General features: G+C 46.7%; 1 protein-coding gene across 3 annotated transcripts in view; it reads right to left on the bottom strand.

Annotated features, from left to right (window-relative positions):
• Positions 1-9,886: 9,886 nt before the first annotated feature.
• The window catches only part of TTC28 (tetratricopeptide repeat domain 28), a 583,146-nt gene continuing 570,080 nt past the window's right edge, over positions 9,887-22,952 (bottom strand). For 2 of the 3 annotated variants that reach the window (XM_037052402.1, XM_037052404.1), the window contains 6 exons: positions 22,340-22,571; positions 21,631-21,707; positions 20,116-20,139; positions 18,956-19,085; positions 15,987-16,094; positions 9,887-14,769 (listed from right to left, as the gene is read on the bottom strand). In XM_037052402.1, the coding sequence (XP_036908297.1) occupies positions 13,145-14,769; positions 15,987-16,094; positions 18,956-19,085; positions 20,116-20,139; positions 21,631-21,707; positions 22,340-22,571 (2,196 nt within the window). In that variant the 3' untranslated portion in view covers positions 9,887-13,144. The remainder of the gene's footprint in view (positions 14,770-15,986; positions 16,095-18,955; positions 19,086-20,115; positions 20,140-21,630; positions 21,708-22,339; positions 22,572-22,952) is intronic. The other variant, XM_037052403.1, reaches the window with a different exon arrangement.

Raw genomic sequence — 22,952 nt, forward strand, 5'->3', positions numbered from 1 at the left:
GAGTATGTTAAAACTTCTTTTGGGGTTTTAATATAATTTATATACAATAAAATATATACATTTTAAGGGTGCAGTTAGAGGAATTTTGACAAATGGGTCCACTCCAGTCCAGATACAGAACACGTCCATCACCATAGAGCGTCCATCGCGCCCCTTTCCAGTCCGCCTCCTCTGCCCTCCAGGGCAGCCACTCTTGGTCTCTGTCACCAAAAATTGGTTTTGACTAGTCTAGGACCTCATATAAATGGAATCATAAAGTATGGATTCAAATCATAAAGCTTTACTTCTTGTGGCCCAACATAATGTGTTTGATATTCACTCATGTTGTGTCTACCAATTTATTCTGTTGTAGGACTGTACCGAAATTTGATTATCCATTCGCCTGCTGATAAACATTAGGGTTTTGTTTTTTGTTTTTTTTTTCATTTGCAGGCTACTATGAATAAAACAACTATGAACATTCTTATATGAGTCTTTTTGGGGGAATCTGTTTTCATTTCTCATGGGCAAATACTCAGACATAGAATTAGGTGGTGGATGTATGTTTTATGAAAAACTCCAAACATTTTCCAAACTGGTTGTATCATTTTATACTCCCACTAACAAGGTATGAGAGTTCTAGGCCTGTATATCCAGCAACATTTGATAGGGCCAGTCTTTCAATTTAGCCATTCTAAAGGTGGAAAGTGTTTCCTTAATTTGCATTCCTTGATGACTAAGTATTCTGAGCACATTTTCATGTGCTTATTAATCAGTTATATATCTTCCTTTGTGAGGTTTCTGTTCAGATCATGTGCTTTAGTTTATTTTTTGATGTTTTGTCACCGAGTTGCAGGTATATTATACATTACAGGTACAGGTCTTTGTCAGGTAAAGGCATCGTGAAAAAGGGTCGTGACTATGTTCTTCCGGGATGCACTTTCCTGTTCATGTTCTTAGTGCTGTCTTTTGAAGAGCAGGTGGTTTTAGTTTTGAGATTCCAATTTATTAATTTTTTTCCTATGGTTCATATTTTTTGTATCTTAAGAAATCTTTGCCTGACTCAAGGTCAAAAAGGTATTCTTGTATGTTTGAAGCTTTATGATTTCAGCTTTTATGTCTGTAAGTTCATGACCTGTCTTGAATTAATTTTTGAGTGTGGTTTGAGGTAACCATTGAGGCCTTTTCTTTTTTCCCCTAAATGATACGTAGTTGTTTTTATACCATAGATTGAAAATACTGTCCTTTACCCATTGAATTCCGTTGGCATGCTCTATTGAAAATCAGGTGACCATGTATGTTTGGGTTCTTTTCTTTCCATATATTTCTAGACTCTACCCACTTGATCTGCTGGTCTACAGACTAAAACCATAGTCTTAACAGTAACTTTAAAGTCATTAGGTCAACTTCTTTTTCTTTCTATCAGTCTTTTGGTTGCAATCATATTAACTATGTAGGTAAATTTGAGGACAATTAGTGTCTTAACAATATTGAATAATCCATCCATGAAAACACTATCTCCCTTTATGCCTTTAATTTTTCTTGGCAGTGTTTTGTAGTTTTCAGTGTGAAGGTGTTACCTGACTTTGCTTAATTTATTCCATATACAGTATTTTTCTTCCGCTTCATTCAGGTATAATGTACATTTTAATTGTACCCATTTTAGCTATACACTTGATTATGTTTTAATCAGTTATTTTATGCTTATTGATATAATGGTAAACAGAATTAGTTTTAATTTTGTTTTCCAGTATTCATTGCTAAAATTAGAAATACAATTCTATTTGCATTTGGTTGTGACGTGTCTTACCTAAAATTCTTTTATTTCTTTTTAAGGTTTTACTTTTTCTTAGAGAGGAAGGAAAGGGGAAAGAGAAGGAGAGAAGCATCAGTGTATGGCTGCCTGCCATGGGCCCCCTACTGGGGACCTGGCCGGCAACCCTGTGCCCTGACTGGGAATGTGCCCAGCGACCCTTCAGTTCACAGGCCCGTGCTCAGTCCACTGAGCCACACCAGCCAGGGCAAATTCTTTTATTCTTGAATACCTAGCCTCTGTTTTTTCCTTTAGTAGTGGTTGAAGAGACCAGACCAGTCCACACTATACATACAAATAACTTAAAATTTTGTTAAAATAACAATTCAGAACCTTGGTCAGACTGACCACACTTTGGCGGCTCAGTCGCCACGCGTCCCGGGGCTGGTGCACCAGGCAGCCCCGTCTTCCTCACTGCAGAAAGTCGCGTTGAAAAGCACTGGGGGCGGTAGGGGCCCACTGCCTGGATTTGCTTCATTGTTTTCTTATGGTGTTACGTAACTCATTTTCATAATCTGTGTTTACAGTAAATTGAACGTTATATGCACATATTTAAAAGCTTAATTAGCAGATTAAACTTGTAGTTCGAAGCTACCTTTTTAAGTGATGCTCTGGCCTAGTCAGCTGCAGCCAGGAGAGGAGGTCCTTCCACGTAAAACATAACAGCCTTTGCGTGCTGTCTCATCCCTCAGGGCTGGGCCCAGGCGATTCTGAGGAGGGGCGGTGGGGGCAGGGGCGCAGTCATTGGCATTCTCACTCTTCAAGCTGTGCGACTTCTGTGTAACACGGGAGAGAATGGCATCAAATTAAGGGAAGTGCACCAGGTTCATTTTACGGACTTTATAACAGCTATTTAACACCTATGTTAACTGTCTGCTTATTTAGTTTTTATTGGCTACATTCTGTGTGTCACAACAAACCCTCAGCATATATTTGTGGAATGACTTTTGAAATAATAAGACCTGCCCCTTTTGCATTTTTGGTTCACAAAGCAAATGGCTATACTTCAGAAAGCTCTGTATAAAAAGTAAAATCAGACTTTGGCGAAATGCTGCCAGGCAGATCAGAAATCAAGTTCATTTACCTGTCCCAGTTACCTAAAAGGGTAAACTCTGGGTTCTGTTGCTGGGATCTAAAGTTATTTTAGAATCATAAAACTTTAATATAAATATACTGAGAATATTTATGTCTAAGAATACTGTTGTTCTATATAGCCCAAATGCAAAATTGCTACAAATTTAATAAATATTTTGAGATTGGATAGCATTCATCTGAGAGGCAAAATGTTTCCTTAATGCCAACATGTCCTGTAATGTATTTGGACCCAGATGTTCTGGCCTCATTTGCTGGAGTAGCTGCAACATCAGCCTGTCAGCCCCCTGCTGTTTGCCATCATTAGTATTAGAGGCTGTGAGCACGCACACTGGGGACCCGGAAGAAAGGCTTTAAATTCAGGAAGGCACTGGGTTTCACGATGGCTGCTGGGTAGGTGGGAGAAACATCCATCTCCTTCCAGAGCTGCACCAGATTCACAACCTGAATGACCAACTGAAGGACAGTGCACAGGAGTATTACATCCAAGGATTTATAGGAAAAACCACGCAGAGACTGGTGAGAAGGGTGGAGGCATGGAAAGTGCTGGCCCTTGCACGCAGGTGCGGTGGCTAAGAAGCCAGAGGGATATTTTGGCTGCAAAAGTCTTCTTTCAGGAGCTTGGGGTCACAGCCCCATGCAAGGACCCTGAACCCGGAGCACCAGGGCTGGGAAGTGGAGCTGACCTAGCATCTGGCAGTGAAAATCAGCAGGGACTGTCCTGCAGGAAGAAGGAGGAGCCTGCTAGAATCCCACATGTGCTCCTAAAGGGTCAACACACAGGATCCTGCTCTCAGGCACTCACCCAAGGCTACAGTGGAGGGAAGGCCATTCGGCATATGGGAGACATAGAAGACCTGGGTGGTGTGGACCAGAAGAGACATCAGGGGGGTCAGCTACTGAAGTCCAGGTCCTGAGTCAATACCCCACACCACACTCAGGCACCGTCTTCCCAGGGTCAGGTACTCCTATTCTTACAGCACCTGCTGGTGCGGTGTACTAACCTGATTCTCCAAATACTGGTGACACCACCCTGCCAAGCTGGAGTCCGGCAGAAGGGACTGTTGGCTGCACCAGCAGGCACCTTTAGTGCACTCTTTCTCTGGAAAAACTAGGGGAAGATAGACAGACATTGCACTGAGAAGCTTTGGAAAAGTGCCAGTCTTCTCCTCCACCTGCAGGCTCAGCAAGCACCCCCCACAATGGGAGACTTAGTTCTGTCTTTCTAAGTCCTGTTGGCCACATCCTGCTGAGCTCAAGTCTGCAGGGTAAAGGGAATGCTGGTCAGAGCTGGGACCCTCTAGCAGGTGTGGCTGTGCAGCTAAGAGGAAGTGTAGAAAGCCAGCCCCTCCCACACACTCGGCCAGCACCATCCTAAGGGAAGACTCTTGATCTGTTTTCCCAAGTCCCAGTGCCCCCACCCTGCTGAGCTTGCTCCTGCAGTGGGGGCAGCTGGCTGCACCCAACCTGAACTGTGTTGCACCCCTCCTGGGGGAGCTAGAGTTAGAGACTCCAACAGAGACTAAATGGTATGGCTCTGGAGTAGGGGCCACATTCTCCCCACTGAGTTCCCGACCACACTGCCCCCAAGTATCTTCCCAACCTGGATGCCCCACCTTACTGAGCTTCTGCCATGTGCAAGAGGACGTGGGGCACAGCCACCTGGGGCCCACTCTGCAGGCATTCTTCAAAAGACTCTGGGAGGAAGTCCAGGCAACCTCAGGGTGGTGGAGTAGCTGACAAGTGGACACCAGTCTCAGAGAGCCTGGGGCTTTTTGTCGATCTGTCTCTAGCTTAGAACACAGCATGGCTCCTGCTCCTTACACCTAGGTCCAGTAGACACAGCCACAGTCAACAGATAGTGTGATAGCTCCAGACAGGTAGCCCAAGGCTGATTACACAGAACGTCTGGCACTGACCTGCACCAAAACCCGTCCAAGTGGGCCCAGAGCCAACACAGCAGTGGTGGGCTTCAGAGCCTCACTAGAGCTCCACCCAACTAGCCAGCCACACAAACGGTACAGCCAAAGGGGGATTCTGGCAGTCACCAGAACCTGCTGGCAACAACTCCACTTCAGAGGGCTGCCCTTGAACAGCAACTCGTACATGGTGAATGAATTATATTATTATAGTCAGCCAGGCTGAGGGTTAACTCCACCTACGAGTGGGTCAACAGCAGTCAAGACTCAACTACAACAGAAATAAATAAGAAACATTTCTGGAGCACCTAGCTCAAGTAATCTAGAAGATTGTGCCATGTCACAAAGCCCTCATGACAGCTTGGAGTCCTAGCACATCTTCCTAATACACAAACTCAAAAACAGAAAGGCTGAAGAATGGAGAGAAAATCCCCCAGAAAAAAATTAAATGAAATAGAAGCAACCAGATGCAGAGTGTAGAATAGTGGTTATAAGGATGCTTAAAGGCCTTACGGGAAGAATGAATGATCTCAGTGAGAACTTAAATGAAGAGATAGTAAGCATTTAAAAGGACCAGAAACCGTAAAAAAGAACCAGTCAGAAATGAAAAATGCAATATCTGATGTAAAGAATACACTAGAAGGAATCAACAGCAGAGGTTAGGTGAAGCAGAGAATTGAATTAGCAATTTAGAGGACAAGATAACATGAGCACCCAAGAAAAACAAAAGAGTTTTTAAAAATGAAGAAAGTCTAGTAGACCTCTGGGACAATATCACGTGTAACAATATTTGCATCATAGGGGTACCTACCAGAAGGAGAAAAAGAGTGAGCGAGGGATCAGAGAAGCTCTTTGAAGAAATAATGGCTGAAAACTTCCCTAACCTGATGAAGGAAAAGTCACACAGGTTTTAGAAGCAGAGAGAATTCCTATCAAGAGGAATCCAAAACAGGCCCATACCAAGACACTTCATAATTAAAATGGTAAAGGTTAAAGAGTAATTCTAAAAGTATGCAAGAGAAATATGCATGTAATCTGGCAGCCGAGTGGACTGGAATGCACATGTATGAACAGTGACAACTGTATTGTGCTAGTCAGTGGGGCCATTGAGTGAGCCTGTGCTGTGTGGCTGTCACATTCAAAATGACTGAGCGAGTAGGCAACGAATCTGCATCAGATTTTGTGTTAAGTTTGAACATTCCTCTGCAGAAGCTGTTCAGAAGGCCCACAGCCATGGGCAGCTGCTGATTGGCAGCTTCATCACGACAGTGCTCGTGCATCACATCTCATGCAGAGTTTTTTTGCGAAATAGCAAACCACCCAGGTGAGTCAGCCCCGCTACAGCCCAGACTTTGCACCAGACTTGTGGCTTTTCCCAAAACTAAAATCACCTTTGAAAGGGAAGAGATTTCAGACCATCGATGAGACACTGGAAAATGTGGGGCAGCTGATGGCGACTGGGAGAACTGTGTGGGGTCTCAAGGTGCCTGCTTTGAAGGGGACTGAGGCATCATTGTCCTGTTGTAGCTTGTATCTTCAATAAATGTCTCCATTTTTCATTAAAAATAAATACATGTAAGAGAAAAACAATTAGTTACCTACAAGGCGCTCCCATAAGGCTGTCAGCTGATCTCTCAAAACAGTTCAGGCCAGAAGGGGTTGGTGTGAAATATTCATTCAGACATGAAAAGCAAGGACCTACAGCCAAGACTGCTCTATCCAGCAAGTTATAACTTAAAATTGAAGGCAAAATAAAAAGCTTCCCAGAGAAAGAAAAGCTAAAGTTGTTCATTGACACCAAACCAGAATTGCAAGAAATGCTAAAGGGCCTTCTTTAAGAAAAAGAAGAAAAGAAATAAAGAAACATAAAGAATAAAATGGCAATAAATACCTATCAAAAATAACTTTAGGCCTGACTAGCGTGTCTCGGTGGACTGAGTGCAGGCCTGCAAACCAAGAGGTTGCCAGTTCAGTTCCCAGCTGGGCACCTGCCTGGGTTACGGCCCGGGTCCCCAGTTGGGGGCATGTGAGAGGCAACAGATAGATGTTTCTCTCCCTCTCTTTGTCCCTCCCTTCTCCTCTCTCTAAAAATAAATAAAATCTGAAAGAAAAAAACTTTGTGAATGGATTAAATAGTCCAATCAAAACACATAAGGTAGCTGAATGGGTAAGAAAACATGACCCATGTTCATTGCAGCATTATTTACAATAGCCAAGACTTGACACCAGTCAAGTGCCCATTAGCAGATGTGTGGATAAAAAGCTGTAGTACATTTACACAATGGAACACTACTCAGCCATAAAAATTTTAGAAGGAAATCTTACCTTTTGCAACAGCATGGATGGACCTGGAAAATATTATGCTATGTGAATGAAATAAGCCAGTTAGAGAAAGACAAATACTATGTGGTCTCACTTACATGTGTCATCTAGTGAACAAAATAACAAAACAGGAAGAGAAGCATAGATATATAGAGCAGACTGACAGCTGTCAGAAGGGAGGGTGGTTGGGGGTCCACGTAGAAAAAAAAAGTGAAGGGATTAAGCAAAAAAAAAAAAAAGTGTGTACACACACATTTATCAGCAATTTTCCACTGGTGTGCCACGAGAAGTTTTGAAAACACGTAATACCTGATCATGTACTCAGGGCACTGACCTTGGATGGGCAGATAAAAAAGTGACAACTGTCAACAATAGCAATCTGGTGTGAATGAGTCAAAATTATACCTATTTTTTGTGAGATTGGCAAAAAAATACACTTTTTGGTGTGCCACAGATTTTTAGTAATTAGTTTGTGTGGGCCATGAGATGAAAAAGGTGGAAATTTTTCTCCTTTTTTCTGTTTGCTACTTCGCTGACTTCTTGGATTTGTCACCTAGCTCAGTGGTTACAAGTTTTTCCTAATATACACCAGTGCCCAAGTACCACAGGACTGGCTGCTTAGGGTGGGCAGCCGGGGCCTCAAACAGTTACGTGTTTTGAATATTATTACCCTTGAATATAAAGATTTAGGGACATATACTTTTCTGTAAGATGACACTGCATCCCATCAGCTTTTATGGAATTTTGAAATAATTTTATTCTTAAACTATTACATACTATATACGTACATCCAGAAAGTGGCAAGGATGCCGATTCCTCGGTACCTGGTGAGACCTGCTCTGTGGCCTGTGCAAGGCCTGCTTTCATCCAGGGTTCCCTGGGTGCTCGTGAAGAGGGCAGGTTCACGACCAGGGACCAGGTTCTCTTCATTTCTAACCTTGTTTGCCGAGTGTGTTCTCACCTGCCATGTGCGGTCTAAATTTTGATCTGCTTCATCTATCACTCATTGGGAGTGGAGGGGAGAATCTCCAGTTATGGTTTTGGACTTATGTATGTAGTTTTCCAGACTTGTAGTTCTGCCAATTTTTATTTTATGAATTTTGAAGCTGTATGGTTAGCTGCATACAAATTTAGAATTTTGTCTTTCTGCCGAGTATTTTTTAAATATTAGACTGTGAGTCCTCTTTGTTTTTGTTCCTTTTACTTTAATATCTGTTTTGCCAATCCTTTTATTGTCGATCACTTGGGGCCTAATGCATTTGTAGTCTTGGGGTTTTTTCCAAACTGCATATAGTTTCTTAAAGAGCGTGCGGCATGTTGCCATCATCTAATGGTTTAGTTTGCTGACATAATGATTACCGGCAATTTTTATTTCTTCCACCTTATTTTATGTTTGTCTTGCTTTTAAAATAATTTTTGTTGTTACCTCCATTTTTCTATTCCTTTAGATCAGTTAAGTTTTTTAAAATTTACTTTTTCTGGTACCCCCTGACTAGTTTGTGACTATAACCCTCTATTTCTATTTTTATGGGTGATTATGTATATTTATTTAATTTACTCTAATCTACCTCTATTCCTAAACAATCCAGAACACTGTAACTTCCTTGTTTTACATGTTGTTGTCTACTATTTCAATTTTATATTGCTACCCAAGTGAAACATTAGTTTTTATACAGTTTTTGTTTTGATTTATTCACATTTGCCTAGTTTGTTCACTATTCCTTCATGCTTCTCAGACTTTTATGTGTAAGACTGTTTTCCTTTTTCCTGAAATACTTTCCTTGGAAGTTTCTTCACACCCAGGGATCTGGCGATAATGAACTCTGTTTTGTTTTGTCTAAAAACTTACGCAAATGTAGAATTATCTGGTCCTCCAACTCTATCACAGAAGATCAGAAGCACCTGGCATCTAAGTAGCAACCCACCAACAGGTACCTGGTGCCCTGGGGCTGGAGTTGCCTGCTTTCAGGTTGGCTGTGCTGTGTGCTCTCCTGGGCTTTTCTCCTGGCACATGGGAGGGTCCAGTGTAGCTACAGGGATAAAACTCCACACAGGCGCCTGCTCATTAGTGATACATGACCACTCCGTGCACTGCAAAGAAAGCTAGAAAGTGTGGGATGTGTACAGAAAGCAATTCAGATTCAGCACTTAAAACAGAGGGAGCTCATGCTTTAATAGACACTGAAATCACAAAGGAAGGCCAAGTGCCTTAGCAATCTCAATAAAAATATGAAGTTCTTTTTACATGATAAATTTCATAATATAAAAAGTTTAATGCCATCTGGAAACAGTAATTTACAAAAATGTCCACATAGGCCAAAGATGGCTAACACTGCATATGAGGGGTGTGAGTGCCAAGTGGGGAAAGGGTCTCAGGAGCAGGTGACCGCACACGTCCTTACGTGGAACATCTTTGAAGGATCTGGCACAAACAAGGCCCAGTTCACAAACCACATGTACAGTCATTTTAGATAAAACAACAAAATACGTGATCAAATATTATACAGTTTTCACTTTCTGCCTACTTTTGAAAAGCAAACCAGATTATTGCGTGGTGTTTTTTCCAACCTGGACTGAAGCTAACGAAGTGACAGTTCTTGTGTTAGGGGTGGTGGGACAGGCGGGCACCACACTGGAGATTGGCTACAGTGATCACCTTCTGAGTTACTGGGACAGACAAGGTCAGGGTAGCGACAGTGTGTACAGCACCTGGTCTCCTGCTGAGACCCCAGCAGGTGTCAGTGTGGACCATGATTTTTTTCCAAGGGGATGGAGGTAAGAACTTCATTTTATCACACGCTAATGTGGATCATAATATAAATTTTAGTAGCTAATTGTGTCCTGGTATTTTGACTTAGTTAAAATTGGCAAGGTAGTTGAGTCATTCACTGCTAAGAATTAAGGCAGAGTCTATGACTGCCTTGCTTTGTAGTCACACTAAAGTTTCTAGGGAAGGGAGGCTTTATTGCTTGTGTTCAGTGTGTTCACATCTGATGGTACAGTAGGGGCAGGGCATTCAGTTTTCTGAGCTGTGAAAAAACTGCATCCAATGCATATGGAGAAGAAAAAATATTTCTGTAAAGTTTACCCACATCCATTGACTCCTTCCAAAGTGGAACAAAGCCAGCGACTGTGGAGCCATTTGCTTCTATCCCTGTGGCTTAGGGTTCTCCTGCACGCAATCAATTCTGTCCAAACCTGACACTCATTTCCCCTAGGCTGTAGAAACAACACACCATTCTAATCATGTTCTCCATGATCTATACCAGGAATTAGCAAACTTTCTTAAAAGGCCAGGTATTTAGGTATTTTAGGCTTTGTGGGCCCAGAAACAAAGTCAAGAATATCTGTAGGTATTTAGATAACTATTTAAAGATGTAAAACTCATTCCTAGCTCAGGACTGTAAAAATCCAGGCCTCTGACCTGATTTAGCCTGTGGGTCGTAGTTGGCTAACTTCTGATCTATACAAAGAAGTTTGTGAATTATACAATTTCACGTGATTTTTAAGTGCATACTTTTTTTCAGTGAAGCCTGAAAAATTCACTGTCATTTCACATCCATATAACTCATATAGAAAACACCAAGACTGACAGTAAACATAGAGAAGCCACAATTCTACAGTGATTTTTAGTTTGGTCCTATTATTTCATCATCTTAGCTTTCCTTCATTGAAGCTTATAGCTAGAACAACAAAAAAAACACATACCATTTGGCTTTTCAACAACGAAAATGTAAAACAGCAATGTACGTGGGGCTAAAACCAGGTTAGGGTCCATGAGTCCTCCTTGCTGGCTGGATAACCACGGGAAGCGGTCTGGGGGTGAAGGACTAGAGGCGGGCCAGCGGGGCGGCACCCCCACCCCCACGGGCGGGGCACAGACACCGGGCCTTTCCTCCAGGGCCCCTTGGCACTTGGGAAAGAGGCTGAGATTTGCTGAGAAAGGAACAGCCCAACTATCTACATAAGGATTTAGAAATTTACTTTGAGGTTTAGTTTCATTATTGAGGACCTGATTTTGCTATCTAATGCACAGTGCTATAAACTTGGCTTTTATTTACTACACTAGTACTTTTATTATCCTGTATTCTTTCCCTACTAACATAAAGACCATCTCATAATTGCTTGCATCTTTATAAAGTATTTCTCTTCCAGTGCTGGGTCAGGGTTAGAATGGGACATCCTTCTTGTTTGCTTTTGTCAGCATGGCTGTCGGGTTAAGTGCAGAAACCTCTGTGACAGAGCAGAGTAACACGAGGTGAGTAAAGACTCGGCGTCCACTGAGGAACTGGGCAGGTGGTCGATGTATGAAGCGAGATCCTACCCAAGGGTAAAGACTCGACCTGGGGACTTGATGTTAGTGTCCTTCCTGCCAGGCCCCTCGTGTCCACTCCATGGGCTGCAGGTGTCCTGGGCCAAGCCCACCTTCATGTGATACACACATACCCTCACAGCGAGGGTGGTAGGCTTTTAACTTTAGAATTACCTGAGAGAGGCTTCTTTAAATTCTCTAAGTAAACTTAGCACTAATGTGATTTTTAGCATTTCACTTCTTATGTTCATGGTTACCCCTCCCTAGACTATTTTTCTGTCCCAGCTCAACATTTCAGCACACTGTCATCTGTCGGGAAGTCCACCTTTGTTTTCTGTGACGGCACTTTCAAGGGTATGTTTCCCTTTTCAGCGACATTTGGATGTGAATCCCGGCAAAGGTCACACTTCACAGGCTGTGGATGTTAAAGGCTCTGTGGGAGGGCGGGGGCCTTGACCTTCAGATGCCAGAGCAAGGGACCCTGGTCACAGTTAAGGTGAGGGTCACTGTACCTCTCAGACATGGGGTTCTGGGGTTGTGGGAACCTGGCACAGATTTTAAACAGAATTGTTTTTAAAAGGCCTGGAGATAGGAGAAGAGAATAAAACTGAGCAGCTAATAAGGTGACTAGGAGCTGGAAGGCTACATTCTGGTTGAATCTAGGTAGCCAGAGGATTTTTTTTTTTTTTTTTTTTGCTTATAAGGAAACAATAATTTCAGTCCACCCTTAAGTTTGATAATTACTTACCGATGACTATTCAAAATTTGCCATTTTTAAAAAACTTTTTTGAGCTTTTAAAAATAATAGCTATAAATGCAAAGTACTATTGATAATAAAACCAAGTTGTTTATCCATGTACAAAAAAGGTCATTAATGTTTTAAAAGCACAAAGTTGCATTTTAAATCACAATTGCATAGTTCTAAAATGCCTGGATAAGAGATAAATTTTTTAAGAAAATTCAAGTTTGGCTGACAGTGGGCCCCAAGGACACGTGTAGGCTTGATGAAGCAGAGTTTGGGATGGAAGTGCAGTTTTGATGTGAATTATTGCATCGTCACTGTGATGTTACAATAGCATGAGACCAAAATTGCTACAATTACAAATCATTGGCATTTTTTAAAACCATTATTCTGTTTTTGGCTAATACAACATTTTCATGTAGAATTCAAGTTAGAGATATTTTATATATCCCACCCGCTATCAGCACCTGAAAGCCTAAAAAAAGCTTTATTTGTATTTCTGTGTATAAAAGGTACTGCATATACACCTGTTAGCAAAATACGCACTCCCTTTCCTCTCCCCAACCCAGAATGAACCATGACCGTTTTTATACAAAAATCCTGTTGAATAATCATGTCAAAGATGAGAAGCAGAGAGTATAAAGGTAAACATTTGGTGAAGTGTGTAGAAAATTCCATGAGCCTCCTGTACCAACCCCACAGAAGTCCTGGCTTTTGGTGAATCTGACCCAGAGTCCCAGAGAAGCCACCAGCCGCACGCGTGCGTGTGCATCTGTGTGTGTGTGTGGTCTGCAGTGTCCAGGCAGGTGTGGGGGTGCCCCTCACCTGGAGAAGAGCGCAGCCTCTGCCGGGGTGGCTGGTGGCTTCATGGGGGCACTGCGCTCAGACAGGGGAGTCGGCAAAGTGAAGGACGAGATCCTCTCCGTAGGCCGCTGCGCTCCGAGTTGCTGGGTATAAAAGATGCTTTAACATTTAGAGGAAGGAAAAAATCTTCCTGGGGACAGGAACTTGTAGCCGTTTCCAGAAGGAAGTCTCAGAGGGCGAGTGGGCGCTGCAGCAGGGGGGCCGGCGGGCGGAGGCAGCATGCTCAACGTGGTGGTCTCGCTGTGCCAGTGCCCGTTGGGAGGGCCTTTTTGTGGCGTTTCTCCGCATTGTTGCAAAGACAGTTCCTTAAGTTCAAGCTTGTCTGTCCCTTCCTCCTTCTTGTGCCGAGGTGACAGATTTAAGAGACTGAGGACATCTCTTCTGGAAGCCATCGTTCCGGGGCTCCCCCGGAATATTCTCATTGGCCCCGCGGAGTGCTGGGGTGCGCTCTGCCAGAACATCTTTAGGTTGTGGACAGCCTGCACCTTTTCATCAATGGCTGCCATCTTCAGTTTGTCTATGTCGGGAGCATCAGCTGGACTAGAGCGAGCAGAACCAGCTGAGGAATAGGAAAGAGCTGGGGATGGTGCACTACCAGCAGGAGATTGGTGGCCTGAGCTTGGGGACATGTTCCTTGGTGATTTGGAGATGTGGGCACTGTAAGGAGAGCTGGGATACTTCAGTTTAAAGAGAGGTTGGTCGGTCAGGGACGTCTGGGAGTCAGAGCCGGGCGACGGCCGGCCACTGTGCTGGCTCAGGCTGTCTTTGATGGACACCTCTGAGGGGGCGGGGCTGCTGTATCCTGAACTCACCTTGGGTAGGGATGAGCTTCTGGCTGGGGGCTTTGGTTTAACAGTAATTGGTGATGGCTGACTCTTCTGATGTGAGAGGCTAGGCCTGCTAAACGCACTGGTTTCTGACGCTCTAAAGACGGCATTATTTGGCATGGAAATGCCATCTTCTGGGTTATTACTCTTGCTGGTCTGACTGCCACCCCTCTGAAGACGCTCCACTGCAATCAGATGACTTTGTGTCTCTTCTAGAATTTTCTGGGCCAACTCTTGTGGATCAAGCTTTGGGTTGCTTTCTTCTTGGGATTTCACGGTACTGTCTGTTTCTGTGCTAGATTGGTCTGATTCTCCCGTATCTGAACTTGCTAGTTTTCCAACCTTTTGGAAGGGTGAGTTTGGGCTGGGAATCAGAGTCATTTTAACTGGAGAATTTGGAGTGCTTACACTCCCCTTGGAGCTCATGGAAACTTTCACACCTCCAGCTGTCCCTCCTCGGGACGGTTTGTGATCTGGTGAGAAGTGTGTCTTTCTGTTTTCTTGGTAGGCTGCCAAAGGCTCAGTGCTGATGATGGAGAACCCTTCATATTCTTCTTCATCTTTGCTGCCTGTGGGGCGAGTCTGGGGGGACAGCTGGCTCCGAGGCAGGGTGGATCGCTGTGGATAAGCGTTCTTGGACCTATCATAGTCCTGCCGTCCTCGGGGGCCTCCACCTTCTGACCCACCCTCGGGCTTGGAGACAAAGCTCATGGAGGAGGCAATGGAGCTCAGACTGTACACAGAGATGGCGTCCGAGGCGATACTATCCGCACCAGTGGGAGAGAAGGGGGGGTGCTGGTAGCCCAAGGGCAAAGCATTGGAGACAGACTGGGCTGAGGCCAGGGACTCCAGGGAAGACGAGCTGTCAAGGCTGAGGCGCTTGGGCAATTCAGTAGAATCTAAGAGAAAACGCATGCGTCCAGAGCACAGTTAGCATTCTATGTGGTTTTGAGTTTTCTTTCAAAGTCACACTCATCTTTATATGCACGGAAGCTAGGAAAGCATTATACAAATCCTACATATGACAACTTGAATTCATCTCATAATCCTGAAAAACACAGTACTGTTGGAAATAGGAAATCTTACATAGGGACAAAAACACCCTAGGGGACCCTATGTCTGCCTCTTGCTCTGACCTGCGAGACCACAGGGCCCTGCGCGCAGTCTGTGCTGTCCCCTGTGCTAGACCCAGACCCATCACTGCACATTCCAGCAGCCGCCTCTGCAGTCGTTTACACTCACTCTCTGTACCACCTCTCCTCCCACTTTCTCGTAACCAACGCCACTCAGGCTTTTGTCCTCCCCAGTTCTCATAAAGGCAGCAGTGATGTCCCTGCTGCCACATCAGTGCTCACCGTTCAGTCTGTAAGGTTGATCGTACCCTGCCTTCACTGGCGGCTCCTTCTCATCTTTGTGACCTTTGAACCCTGGCATGCTCACAGGACTCAGCCCTCTTCCCCACAGGCCTGTATGCACATGTGCGTCTCCTCCATGGCCTCTCCCTGACCTCCAAACTCATTAAAACCAGTTGCCTACATAGGTGTTTAATGGATACTTCAAAACTGAGTATGTCCAAGATGAAACTCAAACCCACATCTCCTGCCACTTTCAAGACTCAGCAAAAGGTAGACCCTCTGGCAGTTTTTCCGAAAAATAGGGTCTCACCTTTGATCCTCTCTTTCTGTCTGACATAGATTCAGCAGATCGGTTGGTTCTGCATTCAAGCAGGGCTGCCATCTGAGCCAGCATTTTGTTTTCACACTCCAGCCAGCTTGGCCCTTTGAGGAGGCAGGTGTTCCCCCCAGGTCCTAAAAACTGCCTCCCAAGTGGTTCCTCCCTGTCCTGTCTGCTCTTCAGCCGCCTTGTCTCACCTTGTCTTCTAGTCCTGTACACTCTGCTTGTTTTCTCAATAGCATATTCTCAATAGCACTTGGCAGCACCTCAGCTAATGTATCACGTGTTGTACTTTAATTGTAAGTTCCATGAGAGCAGGGAGTTTTTGTTTACTGTTCTTGAACAGTTCTTAACACACACACACTCCCCATTTCTTTCCCCTTCCCACAGTATTGCTGGCTATGCTGGCATCTGTCCCAGGGGCCCTGGACAGAGCTCTTACCAAAAAGGGCGAGCAGGGACTGGAGTGCAAAGTGCATGGTTCTTCGATTGGCTTGTTTCCCCGTTTTCAGGATTACCTCCTCCTGACCAACTTCACAGAGATCAAAACCTAGAGGAACAAAGAGTATGAACATGTGCTTCCTTAGGGAAGATTTCCATATTCCGAAAAGGATGAGAACTGTAAGGCTCCTCATACAGTGTCATGGGAACCCCCGCAGGTACCTCGGCAAGTGCCCTGCCTGGGGCTGCCCTCTGTCCCTTCACAGAGCACTGTCCACTCTCCTGCCTAACTACATTCTTGAGAGCTGGGGGTCAGAACTAGAAAAGTCTCGTTAACATTTGTTTTCTCCATGCTTTCGCAGAAGAGTCCACTTAAAGGAGTCTGCCCAGGGCAAAAACTGGCCATTCCTTTTGGCACTGAGTCCAGTATTTAAAGCTGGTGCATGGGAAGGTAGAAGCTTCTCAAGGGCAAGGACGATGTCTTCATATGTGCTCCATGTCCTCCACTGAGGGCTTTGGGGAGAAGCTCTCTGCCATGGTGGAGAATCTATCTTGGCTGAACCACCCCGTGGAGACCCCACTCTCCCAAATACCAGGAGGGGTTGTTCCCTGAACCTAAGGGTTCTACTGAGACTTGGGGCAGACACAACAAAGGGCATGAGCTCCGGAGCAAGAGGCTGGCTGGTGGGCTGTTGTGCCAGCACTTGGACTTCTTAAGAGACGTTGCGGAGGCATCTAGTACCTCTGTCCAGGAAAAACTCAGGAGGAAGGAGCCAAACACACTGTGACCAAGGTGGGGCTGCGTCCAGAGAAAGGCCTTGCCAAGCAAGAATTTAGGGCCTGAAACACCCTTGGCACTGCAGAGCTTCACTGAGCCGCCTTAGCAGATGACTGAGCTCCGCCTGAAACGCTGCAAGCGCTTGGTGCTGAGGGCCCGCAGGCAGGCACCTGTGATGCCAGGCCCTTTCCCTCAGTGTTCCAGTGACAAGAACCTGTCGTTTACAGTGCTGCCTTCGTCAGCATGCTGTGCATTCATGGCGGAGAGTATTTACTGAAGGAGAAATTTGTGTCTATATTTTATTCCTGTGCCAGGAGGATTCTGATTGTGGTGTGAGGCTGTCATTCCTTTGGAAACTGGGTTTACTTAAGGAGCCACTCAGCATTCTGATTACTATGGGACATTTTCCTTTGACTCATAAACAGTACCTGAAAGCAACAGGAAGGTCTCAGAGAACTCGGCATTTAAAAACAAATCAATATAAATATAATAGCTTAGATAGAACCTCTACTTTTACCAAATGATTTGAATTGGTTGCTCCAACAGAACCGGGTCCTCTAAATAGCCCATAGCCCTGCGACAGTTGTGATGGCACGAGCTTAATGTTGAGGGCCAGAAGGGGGCATCTCTCTGGGTCTTGGCGCCCTCAGAGTGAGGGAGCCACTTCTCCAGCTGCCCAGCCTATAGAGACGCCCCCAGGCTCAGTCCAAAGGATGCGAAAATAAGTATGTGCATACCCCTCACCTCTTGAGTATCAGTGGGATTTGGAAAGTACAAAGAAGTAGATGAACATCAGCAAAATCACCCACAGCCCGAGCACCAGAGAGCCAGTGATACACCTGGCAAAGAACACTAAAGCATCCAGTTCACAGGCGAGGAGGGCCGACTTCGTCACTCCCACAGCCAAGGGAGGCTGAGGTCCGGCTCAAGGCAGAGCGTTGCCTCCACGAAGCAAGGGCTTGGCTTTATCTTCTTCCCTCCTCTGGGTCACTGGCCCAGGACAAGCCCTACACTGAGAAGAGATCCATCCTGGCTGTAGATCTGTCCTGCCTCACTCTTGCTCCACATGCTAGTGACTACATTTAGGTAGATAGAAATGTACTGTGTTTACACCAAGACAACTGCTTTAAGTCCACAAGAAAACAACTAATATAAATCATAAAGGACATCAGCGGTCTTCACAGGGTGTGTGGCAGTGGGAGCTTTGTGGGTTTCCTTTTTTACCTTCAAAAACAAATGGCACCAGCTCTAATTGAGGTGGGGTAGAGAAGGTCATCTACAAAGTGGGTTAGAAAAGATGGCCCAGTACTGACTCTCTGGGCCTCACACGCAGAGGACAGATTCTTTCTAAAGGACTTTCTACCCTCCCGTGGCTGATGGTCAATCCCTTACCAGTGAGTTCAGGCTGTGTCATTCTCCAAAGACTCCCACTCGTTCAGGTTGAAAACCCAAGGCCTTCCCATGGCCTCTTGGCTCACCGGAGCTGCTCCCCGTGCCTCCCTTAGGGTGGATATTTACTGTCTGTTCGCCCTCCCCACTAAGAGGGCAGGGCCTTCTGTCCTCGGCTCACTGCTGCATGCCCAGTGCCTAGAGCGCTGCCTGGCACATAACAGGTGTGCGAGAAAAGCTCCGGTATAATTGGCTCCCGAGCAAGTCACATAGGCACTCAGTGGGGCAGGAGGAGAGCAGCCTCCAGCCTCTCATGGAGTCCTGTCAGGAGCTGCCTCCAGCCGAGTCAGTGTGGCCAAAGGAAAAATGAGCATCTTCAACTGAACAAGGATCTTGCATGTGCACTTCTAGGACCCTACAGTCAAGTTTAAGGTGGCTTCAGCAGTATTCCTTTCTGCCAGTTTCCAGTAGGCAGTGATAGAAAACAACAGTGAAACCACTGTTTTATAAATGTTCAGCTTTTAATCACAGCCTGACTCCCAACGGTACTGAATTTAGCAGATTCATATGAAAGCGAGGGACATGAAATCACAATATAGGGGCCATAGGGGAAATGGGACAAAGCCAGGGAATTGTACTTATGCACTGGAACCTTTGAGTTAACTATTTTTTAGTAATATCTGAGAAGGTAGAAGACCTAAGAGTAGAAGACCCCTAAGAGTCTACCAACTTTACCCAACAGAAATTAAGAGAAAAGTTGATTAAAAAAATGGAACTAAAGAAACCAGTTAAGCCTGCCCTACCTAGAGCCGCCAAGAATTCGTGACATCCTGGGAGCCGCCACAGCTGGACACTGATGGAGACTTGAATGGGGGCCGAGGCAAAGTCCTGCTCCTTCTCGCAGGCCTGCAGCTGGACCAGCACCTGGTGGAGCTGAGCAAGGGGGAGCAGCATGAGCTTTCACTTCCTTCCAACGTCCTCTACCCCTCCGGCCCGCCAAGGATTTGTCCCTAAGTTACTCTTGCGTCACCTCTTCCTGTCATCACTAATGACCTTACATGTGTGTAGCATCTGAAACTCTCTTTCCAGTGCCTTCATGCCTATTGTCCTCTTTCTGGGAAGCTGAAGGGGCTGTGGGGTGGTAAAGGTCAGCCCGCAGTGAGGGTTTCTGCTTCCAGCCTCACATCTCCGCTCAAGCACACTTGCATGGACCTACCGAGCACAAGAGAGGGCTGGGGCCTAGAGGAGGGGTAGGTTATAGGCCTGCTCATCTCTGCTTTCTATTTAATTAAAATCACCTTTATGATTTGAGGTAAATAGTGAAGAGTAATCCAAGATTATATTCTAGACCAGGGGTGTCAAACTTATTTTCACTGGGGGCCAAATCAGGCACACGGTTGCCTTCAAAGGGCCAAATGTAACTTTAGGGCTGTATGACTGTAATTGCTCCTTAAGGGGCAAGGAGCTTGGCGCTGCCGCCGGGTAGAAGCAAGGTGCTGGGCCAGATCCAACAAAATGGAGGGGTGGATTCAGCCTGTGGGCCTCGTGTTCACCACCAATGTTCCAGAACCTTACTTAGCACTCAGCAAACCCACAGCACCCACTGAAGTCCCCATGGTGTTTCAGGTTTGCTGGCTCTGTGAACTCCACCCTGGAGTCTTGTGTGGGCTCACAGTGTCACTCACTCTGAGCTGCTCCTGCCCCTGCTGTGCTGATGGCGCTGAAGGGTCACATCAAGAACACAAGAGGGTGGAGCAGGAAAGGGGGAGCCAGAGCAGAGGAAGGGGACGGCCTGCCTGAGCCGGCGGCACTGGCCACCCCAGCCCGAGTGCGTGTTGGCATGTGCATGCGACTCGGAGAAACAGCACCCGTGCACCAAGCTCAGAGCATGCCAAGGGGACCTCGGGGGTGGGTGGGTGGAGGGGCTCACCTGACAACGGTTGCTACTTAAAGTAGTACTCACCATTCCAACCATATTTTTAACAGCCTTCGGCCAGCAGATTATAAGGAAAAGAAAGAAAGAGAGAGAAAGAAGACAGTTTAGATCCAAGCACAGGTTGTTATGCAACACGAGCTGACCACTGCTTTAGGAAGCGCCACACCAGGCCCGCGGCTCTGACCGGGAGGGGAGAGGAGCAAGAGTCAGCAGGGACACACAGGAAAACGAGCAGCTGTACCCAGGCCAGAAGCACTCGGGGATCACGTCAGCCAGGCCCTGCCCTTCTTTGCCAGGAGAGGAGCAGGGCAGGCTGGATTCAAGTAGGCAGGGGGCACAGCGGGTGTGAATAGGCCACTCTGTAACCAAAGTCTGCAGTTCCAGAGTGGCTCAGGAAATGTCCACCATTCCTTGGCCACCGTGGGCAGCCTGGGACACTTCCTTGGGGCCAGGCAGGAGGATGTCAGGTACAAAGTCACCACCACCAAAAGCAAGAAATTATGCAGCTGGCTCTTTGGAGTCTCGGTCTTGCCCTGCAAGTGTCATTCTAACTCTCTTTGTGGAGCACAGGCTTCTGGGCCACCTGGGCCATTGCACCACGCGACATTCCGGAAGTGTCTTCCTGACTACCTTCACGAGCAGACAGAACAGCACACTTAGTATAAAACGAGAAGGAGCCAGACCACCGAGCTCTGTTCGCATCCCAGGTACGGGAGGCTCCAGGCACCACTCAGATTTTCAGAGATTAATCCCAGATGCTGGAGCTTGATTTCCACACAGAAACATTTCTGCTGAAAATGGTATCTGCTGATAAATGTATAATGATGTGTGTTGTTTTTTCAGATTATTACACTCAGGATGACCAGAGAAAACTGCTCTGTGCTTTCAGGGGTTGCTGCACCCTCCAGAAACCCTGCCACACACGCCTGCCAGCTGGGGCTTCAGCCAGACCCTCACAGGCCAGTATGCAGGTCATCCGTCTGAGACCAAGTTGGGAAGGGCCTCCATAGTGCTGAGAGTTAGACTCCTCCAAATGCCTGAGTTAGATCTACCTTTTCTTAAAAGAAAGCACAACTTTAAAAACCTAAGTGGTATCTTGAAATAGAGCTGTTTGTGTCACTGCTGTGCCGTAGTGGCTGTTCCAAGTGGAGTTCGTACTCGGAGAGTAAGTGCTGGACACCTGCAGCCAGGCTCGCCCTGCACCTGCTGGCTTAGGGAACTTGGCTGTTTAAATCATGTCAGTCAGCAGGAAAAGCTGGTGGGTGGAGGTGACAAGGTGCAGAAGGGCTCTGAATGGAGAGGTCAGGAAGTGGCCTGGCACTACAGGTGACAGCAGCCCCTTAAGTGTCCTCTGAAAGCCCTAGAGCACTTAGGACTCAGTGCCCTCCATCTCTAGCATTTTCTTACTCCCAGTGTTTGCCTTTTCCTTCTAATCACAAAGGCAATGAGACTGTACTGCTTGCAGGTTCCTATTCAGGGCCAAATCACTGTTTCCTCGGCACAGCTGTCAAGTCTGAGCTCAGCAGCCCTGGCTCGACTCACCCGGCTGATGAGCTGCTCGCCTGTCTCCGAGGCAGTGATGAGCTTGCAGAGGGCTTGGAGGGCAGGGGTGGGAAGACCTAAACCAAGAAGAGCGAGATGGGTGTTAATACAGAGGGAGCTCTGCACCCATAGTCCTGCTGCCTTCCCAGGGGAGAAAGCCCCAAATGCTCAGTATTGGGGGCCTTCAGGACAGCCAGACCTGTAGGTCCATGTCTGACTCAGGACAGTGGTCTCCGAGAAAGGCAGGTGGGGGCAGGCACCATCCCAACCCCACTGCAGTCCTCCAGGTGCAGGGTCACACGCCCAGGACCCCTAGTCATCCGGGCTACGTCATCCCCTCTGAGTGAAGCACGAAGGGCACCCTGAGCTTCTGCACCCTGCTTCACCTGGGGAGGCTGCACAGCTCTGTCAGGTCTGAAGCTGTTGATTAAATATTAACAGCAGCTACTGTTTTCCCAGCATCGCCTCATGTCACCCAGGAAGAGGCAGAGCCAGGGCAGAGGACGCCTTGCCATCACAAGTCCAAAGATAAGTCAAGAGCACCCGTTTCTTCCAAATCCGAAGCCTGTGTCTGGGACTCTGCCATGCCTCAGCACACTCAATCACTCCTCCCCAGCTCTGGGATCCAGCATCCTCCCGAGTGCAGGAGCCACGGCCTCCAGCCCATGTATCAGTCAGTCCCTCTGGCTCAGCCCTGCCCAAGGCTTACCCAGCAGGGACTGGATGGTGCTGCTGCACTGCTGGAGCCGGTCTCCAGGGTCAGAAGTCGGGAAGAAGACGGCTGCCGGCAGGCCACTGGCTGGGGGGTCCAGCCTGAAGCCCACAGCAGTGAGGAGGGCCTGCCAGCCAGGGATGCCGCCTACTTTGTTCTCCACACTCTGCTGGGACGTGTACATGGCATTGCGCTGCCCATTCTGAATGCGCTGCAGGGACTTCTCCACCTGCAGGGGGAAAGGGGAGTGAGGTGCTGCTCTGCACAGGGGCTAGCCCTGGTTTCTCTTCAAGTGGCTTTGCGGGGACACACAGCCCCATGGGTGCAGCGGACACAGGGCGCCCAGGCCTGAGGGCTAGACATGGCCTGGCTTCTTGCAAGGGGGGGTACAGAGGGGAGGGATGATATAATCAGAGCCAGCAAGGGCTGGTACAACCCACAAGAATTCTGTTCCTCCCCTAACCCCCTTCCTCCCACACCAGGCTCTCCTCCACAGACACTGAAGTGATTTGTCTGCAAGCCACTCTCACGTCAGGGACAAACCATGTACTGGCTTCCATCATTGGAACCCTCAGGCCTTCAAGACCTTCATACACCAAGCAGTGCCCAT

The sequence above is a fragment of the Sturnira hondurensis genome, unplaced genomic scaffold (genome assembly GCF_014824575.4).
Source record: "Sturnira hondurensis isolate 20B ecotype Veracruz unplaced genomic scaffold, ASM1482457v3 Scaffold0007406, whole genome shotgun sequence".
Lineage (NCBI taxonomy): Eukaryota > Metazoa > Chordata > Mammalia > Chiroptera > Phyllostomidae > Sturnira > Sturnira hondurensis.